At 39.2% G+C, this 17,700-nt stretch overlaps 2 protein-coding genes across 2 annotated transcripts in view; both read right to left on the minus strand.

Moving 5' to 3' along the window:
• Window positions 1–1,460: 1,460 nt before the first annotated feature.
• LOC140366067 (proliferation-associated protein 2G4-like) lies at window positions 1,461–7,611 on the minus strand. Its single transcript, XM_072452730.1, has 13 exons — window positions 7,424–7,611; window positions 5,765–5,893; window positions 4,957–5,062; window positions 4,505–4,574; window positions 4,336–4,428; window positions 4,061–4,124; window positions 3,909–3,987; window positions 3,758–3,836; window positions 3,430–3,563; window positions 3,046–3,140; window positions 2,792–2,919; window positions 1,724–1,777; window positions 1,461–1,645 (listed from the first exon to the last, which is right to left on the minus strand). Exons 1-13 carry the CDS (start codon window positions 7,503–7,505, stop codon window positions 1,583–1,585), a joined length of 1,176 nt encoding a protein of 391 aa, XP_072308831.1. The 5' UTR covers window positions 7,506–7,611; the 3' UTR covers window positions 1,461–1,582.
• A 3,187-nt stretch (window positions 7,612–10,798) lies between these two features.
• Window positions 10,799–17,700, minus strand: part of erbb3a (erb-b2 receptor tyrosine kinase 3a) — a 40,948-nt gene continuing 34,046 nt past the window's right edge. Inside the window, exons 21-29 of the mRNA XM_072452731.1 lie at window positions 17,378–17,563; window positions 16,132–16,284; window positions 15,669–15,744; window positions 14,730–14,876; window positions 14,552–14,649; window positions 13,542–13,724; window positions 12,980–13,048; window positions 12,601–12,859; window positions 10,799–11,586 (exon numbers count right to left, since the gene is read on the minus strand). Of these exons, the coding sequence (XP_072308832.1) occupies window positions 10,871–11,586; window positions 12,601–12,859; window positions 12,980–13,048; window positions 13,542–13,724; window positions 14,552–14,649; window positions 14,730–14,876; window positions 15,669–15,744; window positions 16,132–16,284; window positions 17,378–17,563 (1,887 nt within the window). The 3' untranslated portion in view covers window positions 10,799–10,870. The remainder of the gene's footprint in view (window positions 11,587–12,600; window positions 12,860–12,979; window positions 13,049–13,541; window positions 13,725–14,551; window positions 14,650–14,729; window positions 14,877–15,668; window positions 15,745–16,131; window positions 16,285–17,377; window positions 17,564–17,700) is intronic.

A 17,700-nucleotide genomic window follows, 5' to 3' on the forward strand; every position in this document is an offset into this window, starting at 1 on the left:
AGAGTCTAAACCAGGGGTGGGCAATTATTTTCCTCTGAGGGCCATATTCGAATCCAGGCAAGTAGCGGAGGGCCGGCCCGCAATCATTGGTGTGAAAAAAAAAAAATCACAAAAATTAAATATCAAATAAAATATCACTTTTCTTTCAAATATAGGCTATTTGAATCTATTATTTAATTCCTTTCACGTCATATTTATTAAGGATACAAGTGGAGACAAATACCTAAGGGCAAAAAAGATTCAAATTATTTTAAAAAACATTTTGCGGGCCACAGTTTGCCCACCCCTGGACTGCCTTTGGAACGAGCACGCTCCATTAGCTTCAAAGGACCGCCATTTTGTCTCCGGGGGCTCGGTCTCGATCTATATTATCTTGCTCAGCCGGTATATGTAGTACTTTCATTTGATTTCGTAAAATACAGTTCTAACGTTAACACTTTAACGTTAGAACTGTATTCTTGTTTAAATGTGATTGAGGACTTTTGCCCATACGTTTTTTATTGCTTTAGAAACAGTGCTAATAGTAACTAACCTAGACTGGTATCATTTTATGCAATACTGTACAGACTATTTTCAAGGGTTTAAGCTGTTTGAGTAGTTTTTTTCCCATTCAAAAGATATTTGTTTAAATCGGTTTCTCGCAGTGTCAACGGTCCTAATTTGCCAACATTCTGAAATCCATGAATAGAAGTATTGAGGTAAAGTAAAATTATATGCTATTTACCCTTACATTATGAATTGTACTTAAATTACAATTCCATACCATTATCTATATAAAAAGCCATTCATAAGAAAAACATTTTATTACATTAGTTTTTCAGATTCAATTAATGCTTCAATCTTAAAAATGATATCCTACATATCCCACTTGCAATGCCATCAACCTCATATTCAGTCTTTAGTAGCCTTCATATGAACCTTTAACTTGGCCATAATTGTACCAATACATATATTACATAGTGCTGAGGTAACTTGCAACTTTTACAGAGATAAATTTGGTAAATATGAGATAAAATATGAAGAATGTTATGAGTGAAAAAGGGCGTATTAAGTATGGTAACCTTTTGTGGCAGTCTAGGATTTTGTTAAATCCATACCAAAATCAAAATGTAGGTTCACCATGCAACATTAAAACAGATAACTCATACATTTAAAAGATCAGAATTGTTCTTGCAAATTGTAAGGAAGAAGTTACTAAAAGTGGGTGGGACTAACAGCTATTTCTGAAGTATATATGGTGTATAAAGTTGACAATTCATTCTCTTTTGGACTTTAGTCATGGTCTGGCAGCTGAGACTATGCCTCCATGTCAACTATAGTGACGTATAATAGCACCAGATTAAGGTTAATCATGTTCAATCCCTTTAGTCTCTGCTTTAAAAAAAGAACTGCTCATATTGCCAGGGGAATGATTCAGAAATATAGAAAACATCTTGGTCAAGTTCAACAACAAATTCCAGTTTTGTATAAATTCAACCTTTTAATTATTGAAACTTGTGTCTTGTAGAAAGTGAAGGGAATTGTATCATCAATATTATAATATAATATTGTTCTCGGGTCTGGCAGGTTTCCAAAAGGCAGTTTATTCAGCCGCTTCCGTTTCGTCAGATGGCTGTACGGTTGCATTGGCTGCAGTCTTTGAGGCCTGAAAGTGTAAAATAAAAGTATTAACTTAGTCCAAAACATATTCAAATATCTTTGGCACACGACAGTTCAAGTTTACCTTCTTTTTCTTTTTCTTCTGCGTTTTGCGGCTTGCAGAACTTTGTAGAAGAGCCTGTAAGACAGGAAAAGGAAACATTTTGTTTTGAATGGACTCATCCTTTTTTGTCAAACTCTTGTGTTGTCGTTTTTAAACCTTCCCTTTACGATTGGATGCATTTTTTAAATTTTATTGTCAAGTATTAGAAAATAATGACTAATGTGACCATATCTTTCAATTCTTTGTATTTGACCACATACATATTTTTTAAAATTCTGTCAAATGCTAAATTACTTAAACGCGCAATGGATGATTTTTTTTGGCAATTTGAGAACGCAGGCGGAAGTTGTATCAGTCCCTCGTGCGGACTGATACAACACACACGTGCGTTTGTTTATTGGCGCGACGGATCGCATCGCGTCTCTCGTCGATTTCCGTCTTTTATGAGTCAACTCGAACAGTCTATCTCCGTCTTCATTTTGTCCCGTACAAGGGACACTATATTATGATAGATCAATGCGCTTAGACACGCGGAACCGTGCTGCTCTCGGGGGACGAGCCACACGCGGCTGCAGGTGAGCGGTAGGTGCGTTTTATGATTGATACGTGGCAGGACTAATCGGCAGTCCACGCCACGAGGAAATAAGACTAAAATTTGGGCCAAAAAAATCGTCCATTCAACCTTTAATATTCTGAAAACCGCTATATTTTATTGTTGGTAGTCTCCATTTAAATTAAATGCATTTCATTATTTCTATTTTTGCTAGTCCTTTTATAATCAAATATTTATAAATATTTATAACCATTGAATTTATACTGTCAGCTGAGATTGTGCTAAACCGTGTGGTCTGTATAAATTATGTACATTGAAATGAATATATTCTTCAAATACATTGTAAAAAGTGATTTCAGACTTACAACACTTACATTTCCATCCTCTCATTTAAAATGTTCAGCATTTCTCAGTAAATTTCAAAACTACTTTTGGTCCCACTTTTCCCCCCACCCACGTTCGCCTAATTACGGACAAAATGTTTGTCAATTTGATCTGTCTGATTGTAATTAAGTGGTCCAGCTGAACCAACGTACCTTTAGATCCGCATCCTGGACTTCAAGCTCAGATTTGTAGAGCTCTGGTTCGAAGGGGCCGCAGGTGATTTTGTGAGAGCCGTTTGCCATCAGCAGCACCGTGTACTTAAACTGGGCCACAAACTCCCCTGTCAAAGTCACAGGTCGGGTTAGTTAGCATACGTCTTCATACAGTCTTCAGCCTGAATGTTGATTTGTTGACAAACAGCATAAATTTACAAATGCTTAAATTAAACACAATCCCATGAACGAACCTTCTTTCTCGTGGAGCACAGTGAAGGGCTGAAGCAACTCATGTTTAGCACACTCCACCACTCCAAGACGGGCTTTTCCTTCATCCTCAAACGCCCTGTAGGAGGAACACACGCAACCATAAACATTCTCAAAACAATAGCATGGAAAAGTCTGTTTTATCTAGGGCTGTGGTTGACTAAAGACATTAAATAAATACAATATAAAATAAATTACACAATAGTTATGATTTGACAAATAACAATTTGAACCTAGCCACATGACTGATTTAAAACAATAAATATTTAATGCAGGGACTATACTGCCAAACAAAGTAACAATTAGAAGATGAGAACCTGCCATGTGCACCGTTAATGTGTGTGTGCGTTTAACCCGATGTCCAGTACCTCAGAGTGAAGGGCATAGTGTCAAAGCGTCGCTCCACTTCGCTGAATAAAGTCCGGGAGGTTTTGATTTTCAGGCCGTACTGTTTACTGGGGTCCCTCTTGTAGATTGTGGTTCTCAAACCTGCATCTCTGGCCTGACGGAAGGGGGGAAATAAGTGTTTAGGTTTCCCTCATCTAAAAAAAAAGGTGCAAGTCACTACTTTTCTGGTAAAGGGTCCTCCCCTGTATTGCAAAAAAGCAATATTTCTTAGAGAGGGGTCACCTCCACCACTAAAGTTCCGTAGTGCACCTTTAACACCAGAATTACAACATTTATATGGTTTCCAACCTTTCCCTCTCCAGTGCTTATCAACACGTCGACAGCATAGACTTCGTGAACTTCAAATTCGGCCTTATCGTGATCCTTCCTGGAAATATAACGTATTGGTAAATATTACGTTAACAAAAAAATAATAATTCAAGAATGGCACAATCTGCACCTTTGCTGGTCTGTTGGATTCTGGATGATGGTCTTCTCTCCATCTATAATGTGCTGCTTAAGCTGATGAGAAAGCATACCTGCAAAATGTACATTATTATTTTTAAATTAACACCTACAAACTTAATCATTCAGTTCTACTCCTGGGTTTACCTTCGATGGGAGTGCATTTGAACGACTTGGCGATCTTACCCCAGGCCTCTGTCACCTGTGTGTTCTACGAAAAAGAACAGCAAACTTATCTAAACTTACACATGTAAAAAAAAAAAAAAAGGTGGATAATGGGCACTTGAATCACTTTATTTTTCTGTAATTTACAATGCAACAGACACATTTTGTTATGTATGCTGGGTGCGTGCAGTGAAGGAGGTAGAAAGTAGAACAGACATCGTTATGTTGGTGTTTTAGGGCTGAATGTGTGACTGTACCTGGTTTCCTGGTCTGACGAGGCGGAGAGCGGCCTCTGCACACAGATGAGCTGCTGTGATGACGTCAGCTTTACGGCCGGTGACTGGATTCTCCTTCAGAGCGACAGAGAGAGGTTAAGACTTTTCTATAAAGAAAGATCAACAGAAATGAAGCTGCGAAACTATTTACCTTACTGGCTCCAACAATAAAGCTGTGAGCAACATTTGCAATGAAGCCGTCAACATGAACCCCCAGATCTCTGCATTAAACAAAATAAATCATATCAAGTGAAAAAAAATATTAAGAACCAACAGAATGTAAATATCAGGCAGGACTAAGATGGAACAAGCCCCAAAGAAAACTTTCATTTGGTCAGAGGGGCTCATTGTGAATTCAGGGGAGCAACAGTTCAGGCTTTTACTAAATTAACCAGACCACCAGAGTGCAAAGGGAAGTTACAATAAAACTCCTAGGACACTTAATCAGACGTCAACACTCAAAACCTGATTGCGATACTTTGTCTCAGTTGTTTTAGGGTGTGCAATTTTGATGTGACATTGTATGGATTGGCTGTGAGAATAATTCAAATAAAACAAAACGTTTTTGGTGCAATCTAAAAGGAGAGGTTTAGCTTCTCTTACACTTTGACCAGGTCGCCGTCCTTCAGGATGCAGTCGGGATCACTCTTCAGAGGAGAGAAGTGGCAGACACAGTGGTTGACTGAAACACTGGTGGGAAAGGCAGTACCTGCAAAAATTAAACAAATATTACAGTGAAATTAAAAAGCAGCTATGCAATTCAATAACATTTACTATTAAATCTAAGGGTTATTTAATAATGTTACCTCTGGTAATATCTCAGCACTTAAACATGTATGATTTAGACATTGATTATACAGATTCATGCAGCACTTTGAAAATGGCATTATAACCCTCAAATGAGCTCACGGCGCTACATTTCTGCTAAAAGAAAGTACAGACTCGATACGGATTGATACATTTTATTTGACTCGGAATTGAACATCAACATGGACCGTTATTAGAGATGTAATGGCCAAAACAATATAAAAAGGCAATCAAAATGAGTCGTGGATGAACCCGATAAGCTGCTGGGTCACAACTGGGAAATACATTTATCACATTGTAGTATTCGAACTCATGAAGATAAGTTTTGTTATCTTAAGTTGGGGAGCAAGACGCCTCATCCAAGCCCTACATTATTTAAACCTCCTGCTCATACACCTCTTTGTTCATAGTATTTGTGCCCCTCCCTCTCAGCATTATACGATATGATGCCAAGGCCACAATTCAACATTTCATTTATCACATTCTAGAGTCTAAATACTTATATCATCTTATTAGGTTAGCTGGAAATAAAAAATGTGTCCCGATCTTCATTAGGGAAAAAACAAAAAACACAAACCTCATCAAACCCACAATTCAAGCTCACCTTTCTTCATCTCCTTCTCCCTCTTGAAGACCTTCCCAGTCTCCTGCATGATGTAGGCATCTCCTTTCTCACAGAGACTGAGCACGGACACCAGAGGCTTGGCTGCATCCACAACAAGGTTCAGCGCTCCTGCAGGACAAAAGGTAGACAGCATGTAAATAAACGGGTATACAACAAGAGGTACGATGCCGTCATTGGCATTTAACTGCATTAGTTTCAGCGTGCAGGAGTGCCTACCAGGTGTGAAGACAATGTCTTTGCTGTACTGCAAACTTAGTCTAGGGGTGGGCGTCACTAGGCAATTTATATTGACAAAAATGAACTTGATAACAACATTCAGACAATATTTTAGCAATGCATTATGAATGCTCAAATGTCTTGGCTGAGGTTAGAGTGTCGCACAATGGACCATAAAATGAACCACAAAAAGGGCAGAAATATTACTTTACACTTGTTTGGGAGATTACATAACATTTTTTTTGTCTGTGTGAGGTAATTTTTAACAGGTTTTGTTTATAGACAAATATACTTCTTGTGATATTGATATGATCATCAAGAAAAGTCCCTATGTCTGTTCATTGACAATAAACCCTTTGATTCTGATCTATTTTTCAGTACAAGTCTCCCACCTCTAGCTCACATACTGTATATTAACAAAACCTCATTGACCTACCGAGTCAAGCAATAATGTTATGCGAGGTTATGGATGTAGATGTTCAAGCTTGATTGAGTCATGTAGACCAGAGGGACAGCTCATGTCACACGTTTTTGGAAGAAACTGTCAGTGGAATTAATCTGATTATCTGAACTAGAAGAGAGAAAACCATGCAAATATGTGTGGAAGAATTACGAGGTTGGATACTGCTAAAAGTAGACATTGACATGGAGTTAGTCAGTGTGACAGGAGGATGTAGAAGACGGGAGCAGGAGACAATCCTTCATCAGATGGAGAACAAAACTGAACCTACTATTACAGTATTTCCCACTAACAGCAGACTATGGTGGCCTCTTGTAGTCTAATGTAAGCCTCCTACAAGTCTAACAAGCTGAACAATACATTTGAAGGAATGAAAACACTTTTAGCTTCTTGTGTTGTCATAAATATATTCATGGGTTTCAGTTTCCTGCTCCACGTAACATTTTGAGGATTTTCCATATTCAAAAGATATAACATTTGTTTTTAAACTGTTAATTGCCATGTCCTCACAGTCCTCATTTCCCCCTCTGAAACCCATTGATAGCAGTAGCATAATGTAATCTTCAATAAGTTATTGTTTGAGGCAATAAATGACCATTTTACTCAAAATGTTGCTTGTGCTAGTGCCACCATAGTCTCAGTATAAACTTGTATCTTGGTCCCAACTTTTTCAGTTGTTGAGCATGTTGATGACCGACTCTGAAGAGCACCCTGCATTTGTAATATTACTATGCAGGTTATCAATGTCAGTTTTAATTTGGAGACAGGCTTTTGTCGCATTTTTATCTGAAGACGCCACAGTTTTCACCTCACAGGGAGGACACGTACAGCACCTGTTAAGTGAACTAGCAGTAGCCGCTCTGTGTCACATTAGAGCCACATGGTGCAGAGGTTCGGGAGCAACCGAGGCCGAGTCCCGCCGCTTAACTCCTCCGCCACAACGTTAAATCAACACTACTCACGGTTGGCTATCTCTCCGGCCATCTTGTATTTCGTGACCACCAGATCCTCGGCAATGGTCTGCTCAGGCTCATCGTCAGACATGTTGGCAGTGAAGTTTCAGCAGCGTGTCTTTTGCCTCCTTCTTGCCTGGTGCTAATGCTAATGTGCTAACCCCGCGCCACTACGCCAACGTGAGTGCAACGTGCGCATGCGTGCGTCCGTCCTCCAAGCGCTGCAAGCCCCGCCCACAGCAGTTGACGTGGTCGAACGTCAAACAAATGTACCCGCCAAAACTTACCAACTTGTATATTTGAAATCGTGACTGTTCGACTATAAATAACAGTTGTAATCGTATTTTGACTATCGTAATTTGTAATTAGAATGTTCAGACTCTAAAATGCAAGCTCAAATAGTCTGGTTTGGCAGCATTTAGGCCTATAAACAAATAAATTTAATACAAAAAAATGGTAACTCTCAAAAATTTAAATAATATCTAGTTTCCTGTGTTAACCCTGTGACGAGCTGGCCAGGGTGCACCTAAGGCCCAAAGTCACTGGGATAAGCTCCAGTACAGACCCCAAACGGGAACAAGCGGTAGAAAATGAATGAATGCTAGGTAGTACGTCCACAACAATTTATCAACTTCACAAAAATCAACTCTAAAACACACACTCAAAGATATTTTGTAACAAAGACAGGGACATTATTAAATCAAAATGTCAAAACATTATTTAAACAATGTTTGATCAATAATAAACTTTATTTGTAAATATTCTGTTCTGTAGAAGACTTCAGTCTGCATATTTCAACCTTTATTTGGTTTATTACAATATTTTAAAAGTCTCAATGTACAATAGCAATAAGCTTTTGATTGGTCAATTAATTAATTACCCAGTAAACCCAAGTAAACATGGTTACTTGGGTTTACTGGGCACAGAACAGTACAAGGCTGTGCTAAGAGACACAGTCCAAAGTGGAATGGAATATTTATTTGTTGTAAACCCACATCATGTACCCAGAACCCACGCACTTTGTAGAAGGTTTAGGTTTATTTTATTTTATTTAAAGAGCCTTAACATTCATACGCTTAAATGCTTAGTTTTATTTTATTTAAAGAGCTGTAGGTGTACAATATAACTTGATTAGCCTATGTTAATCATAATAAAGCTATTATCCTACACAGATAGGGTTGACACAGATGAGTCAAAGTTCATATTCAAAATACTTTATTGAATACAAAACATAAAGATTACTGAACTTCAGCTTTATATACAAAATAAAAGGTACAAACAAGTTTTTAAAAATCCATTTGTTCTTCAAAGACATTGTTGTTCATTTGTTTTTGTAAACAACACACAAAAATAGCTTGTAATAATGTACATCTCTTATTAGTGTTACCACCAGTTTTGGAAATGCCCATTGTCCACCTTAATAATATAAAATATACTGTCAGTTCATGAAGAAAAATAAATCTATATACATTGTTTAATAAAAATGTGAGGCTACATTATCGGCTTGGTGTGGATTGCATTTCCATCAAAAGTCCTTCATTAATACAGCAGGAGAAATACAGGGCACAGGTGTTGCAGAAGTTAGTTTGCATCCTTGCTTCCTTTCCTTGGTGATAATGTTTTTAATAATAAGGCATTTATTTTAGGTACTCAAAGTTCATTACACTGTATTCATCCTTCACTCCTAAACTAATCGTGGGGCAGAGGAGTCATTCTGTGGACATGGTTACTCGGCGCTGGTACAGCTGGCAGCCCGGTGTAAACGCTCTCTCTTCTTTCTCACACTTATTGTGCTTTATCTCCTATATTTTGTAAATATAGTTAGTATATTTTTTTCTATTTTACTGTACGATAGGGACACGCGCTGGAATAGTTTTTTAATTCAACTGTTTTTGACTTTTTTCGGCTGGATTTGAGCGTTTTTCGTTGCGTTCGTTGTGTTGTTGTGACGTGAGCTAGCTCCGAGCGAGCCCACCAGCCCCCTCCTCCCCCCGCGCCCTCCGGCCGCGCTAAAGTACGGCGTGTCGTCGGTACACGTTTATATACACGTTTATATGAAAGAGGAACTTCACGAACGATCGGGACACGCACTAGAATCGCTTTAAATTAACTTGTTTTGACTTTATTCGGCTGGATTGAGTGTTTTCGTCGTGTCGTTGCGATGTGTCTTGGCTCTGAGCCCCCCGGCTCCGGCCCCGCCCCCCGGCTCCGGCCCCGCCCCCCGGCCGGCGCCGTACCGCGTTTCCACAAAGGAGGAACTCATGAAACTGCGGAGAACTGTCGTCTTACCCGGAGATTGTCACGTTATCCCGTCGCAATACTGACCTAACCTAATACTGATGTGCAATTCTGTCATATGTGCAATTGCTGTTGGAATTCATGTGAAATTCATGTGCAATTACTGTCGGGATCACATGCAATGGTATTTATTTATTTATTTGTCTATGGGAGTTTTTATTTATTTATAGGAGATCTTCTACTAAGTGTTTTTCAGACTTCCTATAAGTGATCTGTTCTTCTGTATCTATCTCTGTATCTACCTGCGTTGCACCAATGAAATTTCCCCATGTGGGACAATAAAGGATTATCTTATCTTATCTTATCTTATCTTACACTTACACATTCAGACAGGCAGAACGTGAAGCTCAAGCGGGGCTCAGAAACCATCAGAGGCCAGTGCAATAGTTGAATAAAAATGTTCATCCATTAGAAATACCTTCCAGACTGAAATCCTCTGTATATATTAGAACAAGTGTTAAAGGTTGAATGGACGATTTTTTTGGCATAAATCTGAGTCTCATTTCCTCGTGGCGTGGACTGCCGATTAGTCCTGCCACGTATCAATCATAAAACGCACCTACCGCTCACCTGCAGCCGCGTGTGGCTCGTCCCATATTTCCGCGTGTCCAAGCGCATTGATCTATCATAATATAGTTCCCTCAGTGTACGGGGCAAAATGAAGACGGAGAAAGACAGTTCGAGCTGACTCAGAAGTAGACTGAAATCTATGGGAGACGAGACGTGCGATGCGCTCCGTTGCGCTAATAAACAAACGCACGTGTGTGTTGTATCAGTCCGCACGGGGGAGTGCGCATGCGCACTTCCACCTGCGTTGTCAAATCGCCGAAAAATCGTCCATTGCGCCTTTAAGCTTAGGGTTGGTGCTAGATGGTATGCTCAGAAGGATCGGTCGGCTATGATTGGACATGTGAATAGCGCTTAAGGTTCAAGGACAGTTACATTAAGGGATGAGAAGATGGTCACGGTTAGGCTTAGGAAACCGGTTTGGGTAAGTTAACGTGTCAGAAGTTTAACTTAATAAAAAAAATTAAAAAAAATTCAACTGGTTAAAACTTCAACGCTTGTGCAAATGTATCTTGGCATGTGTAGTTTGAAAAGCGCTAACCTTAACAAACAAGGATGTCAAACCAACCAAGTGGACCCCTTCCCTTTTCTTCATGTGGGAACTGCGTTGCTCTTCATGTACGTTCTACTGTGCCAGTAATCTGGATTATCAAACGATCGATCAACCGAAGATGCGTCTCCAATGCCCACTCCTGCTCTCACTTTCACGTAGGCATCAAATCCACTCCTGTGCCCCTCTGAATTTCCTTCCTCTCTCCCTAAATTCTGATAGACAACTGCCTCGCCGCGCCTCATGACGGCGTAGGAATCCATGTCTTCGTACTGTTCCTCCTCCGTTCCCTGTATCCTGAGCTGGTTTCGATCCTGCAGTGCTTGGTGTAGCTTAGGCTGCCGGTTTGTGTAGTGGTAATCTTCGTCGTAATCCTCTTCGTCTAAATCGATTTTCGGCGATGGTGGAGGCGGGTCGGGGGCAGGCGTGGCATCTCCATTGCCTCTTATGTCCATATACTCGTACTGGACTTCGCTTGCTCCGAACTGGTCCAAATCTGGCCCGTTGAAAAAGCCTTGAAGTTCTGGTGTGGGCGTGATGTCTCCAGAGCTGGTTGTAGCGTATGAAGACAAGGAAGAGGTGCGTTTTTTGTTACCGCTGGTCTTACTGCGTTGGCTGCTGTTGCGTGTCGAAGCGGGTGATCGCTGTCTATTCATGTATTCATATTCTGCGTTGTCGGGGTCGTCGAGCAGAGGGGCAGAAGGGTAGTTTCTGATGGACTTGAGGGAGAGGCCGCGTGGTGGAGACAGCAAAGTGTCTGGAAAAAAGAGGGATAGTTACAGTCAATGTTGTTACCATACACAAACATACAGAATCTCTTTTAGGGTGTACAAAGAATAAAATAGTACTTGAATTCAATGTAAATATATGTCAAAATGTGTTATTGAGGTGTAAAAGAAACTTACATTGAATTGCAAGGGCGGAAAAAGTATTTAATATCTTAGTAACGAGTAACTATTCCAAAACAGTTCCTCTTTCACTTTTTTATTTGGAGATATTAAGTATAGTGCTACTTTCCTAAAATCAAAGTAGCACAATATGGTAGTTGATCATACAATTCAGGCTTGTGACTTATTGATAAAATAATGTAGTTGTACACAGGGTATCTACAAGAAAATAGTTTGAAAAGGAGTGAATAAAAGTGCAACCTTATGTAGAACCACCTCGTTTCAGTGCAGTGTTTACATTGATACGTGATAATTTATTGATTACAAGCAGCAATTACAACTTAGAAATGACAAATGAGTTCACTTTTCAGTGAATATACAATACTTTTTTTCAACGTAATTTCTCGTAATTATTTATTTTTATAAATTACTTTTATAAATTACTGAATTGGTGAATAATGAAATGCACAAACACTGAACACAAACATAAAGATGTTTGAATACTCAGTTCCATTTTTAAAACAATAAAATAATTTATAGTTAAATTATTGTTACACTTCAGAATACAGAACTCTGATTTGGCCAATGTAATGGAATATTATGCAATTTAAATGGTATATTGTACTATATATACCAGGTATTCTGCAGCATTCTGCAGCTAAAAACACTGAATATAATTACCCATCTCAACAATTTGCTGCATGTCATTCCCCAGTCTCATTCCCATTTCACACTATACTGTCCTGTCAAATAAAGTCTATGGGCCAAAAAATCCTGACTAAATAAAAATAACAATTAACTTGAATCAATGAGATAATGAAGCGCCTGTCTCTCATGTTCTCAAGTTAAAAAGAGTCCTACAGTTTGAAAGTGCTTTTAGTCACCTTTCTCTGGACTGTCCCGGGGCAGCACATATCCGTTGTGATCCTCCTCCTCCAGCTCAGGTGAGGGGGTCTCGGGCGGTCCCCCTGACAAACTGTCCCTCTGAGACATGTAGGCACTGTCCTCCCTGTGCCTCCTCTGCGTTAGACTGCCCCCTCCTGACACCTCCTCACTCTGCAGCTCCACCGCAGCACCGCAGCCCTCCGAGCTCTCTGAAACGGTCCGAGTGGAGTCCAGGCGCGAGCGGGACTGGAACAGAGACTGAACGACAACACAACAACGTTATGCAGAGGTTATGTATGCTACAATCCAATATGAACACCCGAGCAGCAAACCAGGACTTGACAACAAAAGAATCCATCCATCTCAGTTCAAGCATACCTGTCCATTGGTCTCCACTCCAGGTGTCATAGGGAGATATCCAGTCTCACCAGCTGCTGGAATAAGCACCTGTACAAAGAAAACCGGAAAAATATGATTATTAGAAGTGTGTTTACAGCACAGAACAACTTTATATTCATGGGTTTCAGCTTCCTGTTTATGTTAAATTTAGAGGACCTTTTCCCATTCAAAATATATAATATTTAGCTGTAAATCGTTAATTGCTAATCCATTCCACTTTATTTATACAGCACATTTTATAAACTGAAACAAGGTGCTGTACAAAAAACATATAAAAGAAGTAAGTAATAAAAGCTTAAAACTGTAAATAAATAATGAATGGAAAACAACAAACAGAATAAAAATGTAAAAGATACAAAGTACTAAAATAAAAAAATAAAACAACAAAAAACAAACCGGACCACACAACTCACATGGTGTTAAAAGCCAGAGAATAAAAGTAAGATGAGACTTAAAAACTACTGCTTCATTCCTCATCTTTCTGAAAAGCGCGTACCTAGTATGTTTTGTTTTTTGAATAATGGTAGTTAAAAGCGCTCACCCTGTGGCTGTCCATGCGCAAGAGGTGAGACAGACTCCTGGACGGGGGCAGGTACTGGGGCACAGAGAGTCTATCCAGATCCTCCTCAGAGTCCAGAGCACAATCCAGCTCCTCCAGTTCATCCAGGTCCACACTGCGCTGTGCCTGCTCGTCCAGGGTCGAATCGGGCTGGCGACAGTCCTCCTGAAAACAACAGACGACACAAAAAAAATAACAAACTGCACCTACAATCACCACATTATATTGGACATTTGCAAAATGGAAAAAAATCACATATGGACTTGATTTGACAATGGACAAATTTGACAGACGAAGGACTAAATGGTCTGCTGGCTTGGATTTTTGTCTACTTTTCTCTTTCTGGCCATGTTTCGTTTCTTTGTGTTCTTTTTATATTTAAAACGAAAAATTTAAAAAACACAAGCCATCAGACAAATCAGAAATTGTCGCTGCACTCCACACTGCTCCATAACACCAAATTAAGTCTGCTAAAACGTGGACAAGAGGGATATTTAAGCCTGCTTTCACACTTGGTCCTGGTTTTGCCCTGGTTTGAGCCCACTCTGGTTTGATCAAAGCTCGCCTCTTTTTCACAATCAATGACAAATACAAACTATGGTAACACCTTTCTACTTCTGGACGGTCCAAAAATGTGTAATTGGATTGGAATTTAGTGCATTGATGATTTTTAGAAGTCAGCACCCCCTTCCTGCAACTTTCAACTTTTCTTCACTGATACAAAAATCCATAAAATGTTACAACTGGTACTATCCCACCAAACAGACGATTAGAAAAAACATGAAACCTGTCAATTACACTTGAAATGAATCACCGACATACAGTATATTAGAGAACAACGTCGTCTTTCAATTACTTTTAACCTATCTCTCGATGGGAGCTTTAGATTAGGCTTTCATTTCATTACCTTACAATTTGTACATTAAAATATAAACACAAGATTGCCCCAGCACAGTTATTTTAATTCTCTACGCGAATGATCTACGTCTTACTTTGATGACCAGGTATCGAGGAGGATCTCTGGCCATCCTGGTGAACTCGCTCGCCAGTTCTTTGAATGTGGGTCTGATATTCTCATCAATCATCCAACCTGGAATAACAGGCCAAAAAGGTAAATACGGATGCTTGTTTTACTCAGATGAATAAGATTAAAGTTAAAACGACTCTCACATTTGACCATAACCATGTAGACGTCTATGGTGCAGATTTGAGGCTGGGAAAGTCTCTCTCCTTTCTCCAGGAGGTCTGGTACTTCCTGCGGACGCATGTTTGTGTACGGCTCCACTCCGTAAGACATCATCTCCCAGATTGTCACGCCTGGAAGTACGAGGAAACTATTAATATTCATGTGTTCATTCTTTCATGGGTTCATCCATACAGCAGCGCTTCTCACACGTTTCACACAGAATACCCCCAGTGATGCGAAGAATACTCTGAAAATAGTTAGAGAATGGGGCTGCCCGAAATTGGAAAAGATCGTGACATGGCTGTTAATTACTGCGATATTGATGTTATTGCAATATTTAATGTACTTTTTGAAACAATTTTAGATGCGACGATACAGAGGCCTCACTGACTTATTTTTTGTTTTGTTCTGTCTGTTTTTTAAGAAAAAGAAAAAAGAAACTAAAATGTGTGTGCCTTAATTATTTACTACTTAACAAAAGCTTGACATTGACAAACCAAGAGGCAAATTTAGGACATTTGGGAAATGATCAATAACTTAGTCTGCATGTATTTGTCGCTAACTACAGAAAGAAAAACCAGGCATGCACTCACCACAAGAGCAGCGTTTTCTTTCTTTTTTCCTCACAAATATCGAGCAGTTTAAAGCCTAAGTGGCGTGATCAAACACCGCCATGTACTTTAGGAAAGTAACTGCATGCAGAAAACCCCCAAATGGAAGTGTAACTGTACAAGAAGTCAGTCCAAATTAGGATCATGAATATATGTAGTTTCATTAATTTTCATCAACACTGAGTACCATCTAAGACAAAATTTGGCCTCCAGAGTACCACCGTGATTTCAGGTTTAAAGTAGGGCTAGTCTACCAGGTCAAATAAATAAATAATAATAATATATGTATATAATAAACGCTGTAAATCTCACCGTAGCTCCAGACGTCACTCTGATGTGTGTATCGACGAAACAGGATGCTCTCTAAGGCCATCCATTTGATCGGAGCCTAAAATGACAAAGATGCTTAGAACTTAGTCAAGATTGTGTTGGCAATCTTGACTAACATGGCAAAGTTATGCTAGTAACATGGCAAAGTTATGCTAGTAACATGGCAAAGTTATGCTAGTAACATGGCAAAGTTATGCTATTTACACGTCAATATAAAAATAAATGATTTTGGTTTGAATTCTCTCTTGTTTCAACGCTGATTACTTTAAACTGATTTCTTCCCCCATTTCAAGCCTTCGTCAGTAGAATACACTTCTTTTTACTTTTACTTTAAATAAGAATATGAATTAATAGTCAGCAATCATGGGAAATGTATCACGTTAAAGTTATTGGCGCGACATCTTCCTATGCTGATCCAGTCCCGTATCGCTCCCCCGTCCCTCACCTTTGCCTCGTTGTAGTATTTCTTGTCGTCGGGGTAAAGCAGGTCGGCAACGCCATAGTCCGAGATCTGAACCGTGTAGTTGTTTTGGAGCAGCACGTTTCGAGCCGCCAGGTTTCTGTGCACCATCCTGTTCTCCTCCAGGTAATACATGCCCTGGGACAAAAGCGGACACACGTGAGCATACACTGTCCCACTGTTACTTTACTTACGATATCATAGGAGTTAAAGCTGGGGCCTCTAGCACAGCCTTAGATCAACTTTTTTTAGACACAAAAGTAAAGCAGGGTGATAATAAAACAGTTTTCAAGAAAAAAAGTTTAATAATTAGAAATCAACAGCATGTGGCGATTTTTTTACACTGCTCTTTCTGGGCTGGAAACAGAATTGACAAATTATAAGAAGAGAAAGTTGGATACTCCGTCTCATTAACCACCACAAAAACTACTACTACTAATTATTTTGTCATACTTTTTGTCAGAATCATATGTTTGAGTTCACACTTGGTTTGAGCTTGAGCCCAATCCACAAAATGTTTAGTCAGTTAGTTGACTAATACTTGTATTGATATTGATATTATTTCTGTGCACAACAGGAGAGAGGAGAAGGCTCAGAATGAGTTAGTTTGAGATGTGGGAGTGAGTTTAATGTGCCGTTTTCACAAAGTCAAACAAAATTTAAGTGGAATTACTGAAAATATGACTAAAAGTAAAAATTTGCCTGGACTAAAAATTACTGACATTTTTGTTAAATAAAAAAATAACTAAACATAAATTAATGAAGGGGATGAATAGTTCCAAGTTCTTTCTTTTCAATTCCAGAGCTCAAAACCAAAACATAAACAGACTGAACTGCACTGCAATACAGCTCATCATAGTTTAAATAAAATCGTGTATTTTCTGGTTGGCTAAAACTATCACTGCTTTAGGTTTTATTTGTTCTAATCATAGATTTTTAAAGCTAAATGTTGTTTTACATTTCTATAGTGCAGCACTTTGAAAACAATCTTCTTTACAAAATGTGCGATACAAATAAAGTAAGCCTGGATTATGGATTTAGACATATGAATTAGCATGGCATTTTTGTAGACTAAAACCATTTTTTATTCTTTTTTTGCTAAATCTTGACTAAATCTCTAAAACTAAATAAACTCTTCCTGTCAAAATTACACTGTTATAATATAGTGTAGTAGGCCATAGTAAACATAAACAGAGTAATAAATGTGTTTTAGCGTCACATGATCCCTCACCTTGGCGATCTGCACACACCAGTTGAGCAGCCTCTGGGGCGTGAGTTTGTTTTTGTGTTTTCGGACGTGTTCGAGCATCGAGCCCTGAGAACTGAGCTGTGTCACCAGCTGCAGACTCGCCCCGGGGCAAATGCCCAGGATCCTGACCACGTTTATGTGGTCCAGGCTCCCCATCACCATCATGTGCTGCAGGGACGACAGAACATCATTACAGTCTGACAAGCAAGAAGACAGTTAGTAAGTCCAATGTAAAGCTGAGCAGTGACGAGCCACAAGTACATTTAATCCATGAGTGATGTTCAGAATTAAATTGTACTCCTATG

The sequence above is a fragment of the Eucyclogobius newberryi genome, unplaced genomic scaffold, assembly GCF_026437365.1.
Source record: "Eucyclogobius newberryi isolate DKJ021-1_F unplaced genomic scaffold, fEucNew1.0.hap1 SCAF_19, whole genome shotgun sequence".
Taxonomy (NCBI): domain Eukaryota; kingdom Metazoa; phylum Chordata; class Actinopteri; order Gobiiformes; family Gobiidae; genus Eucyclogobius; species Eucyclogobius newberryi.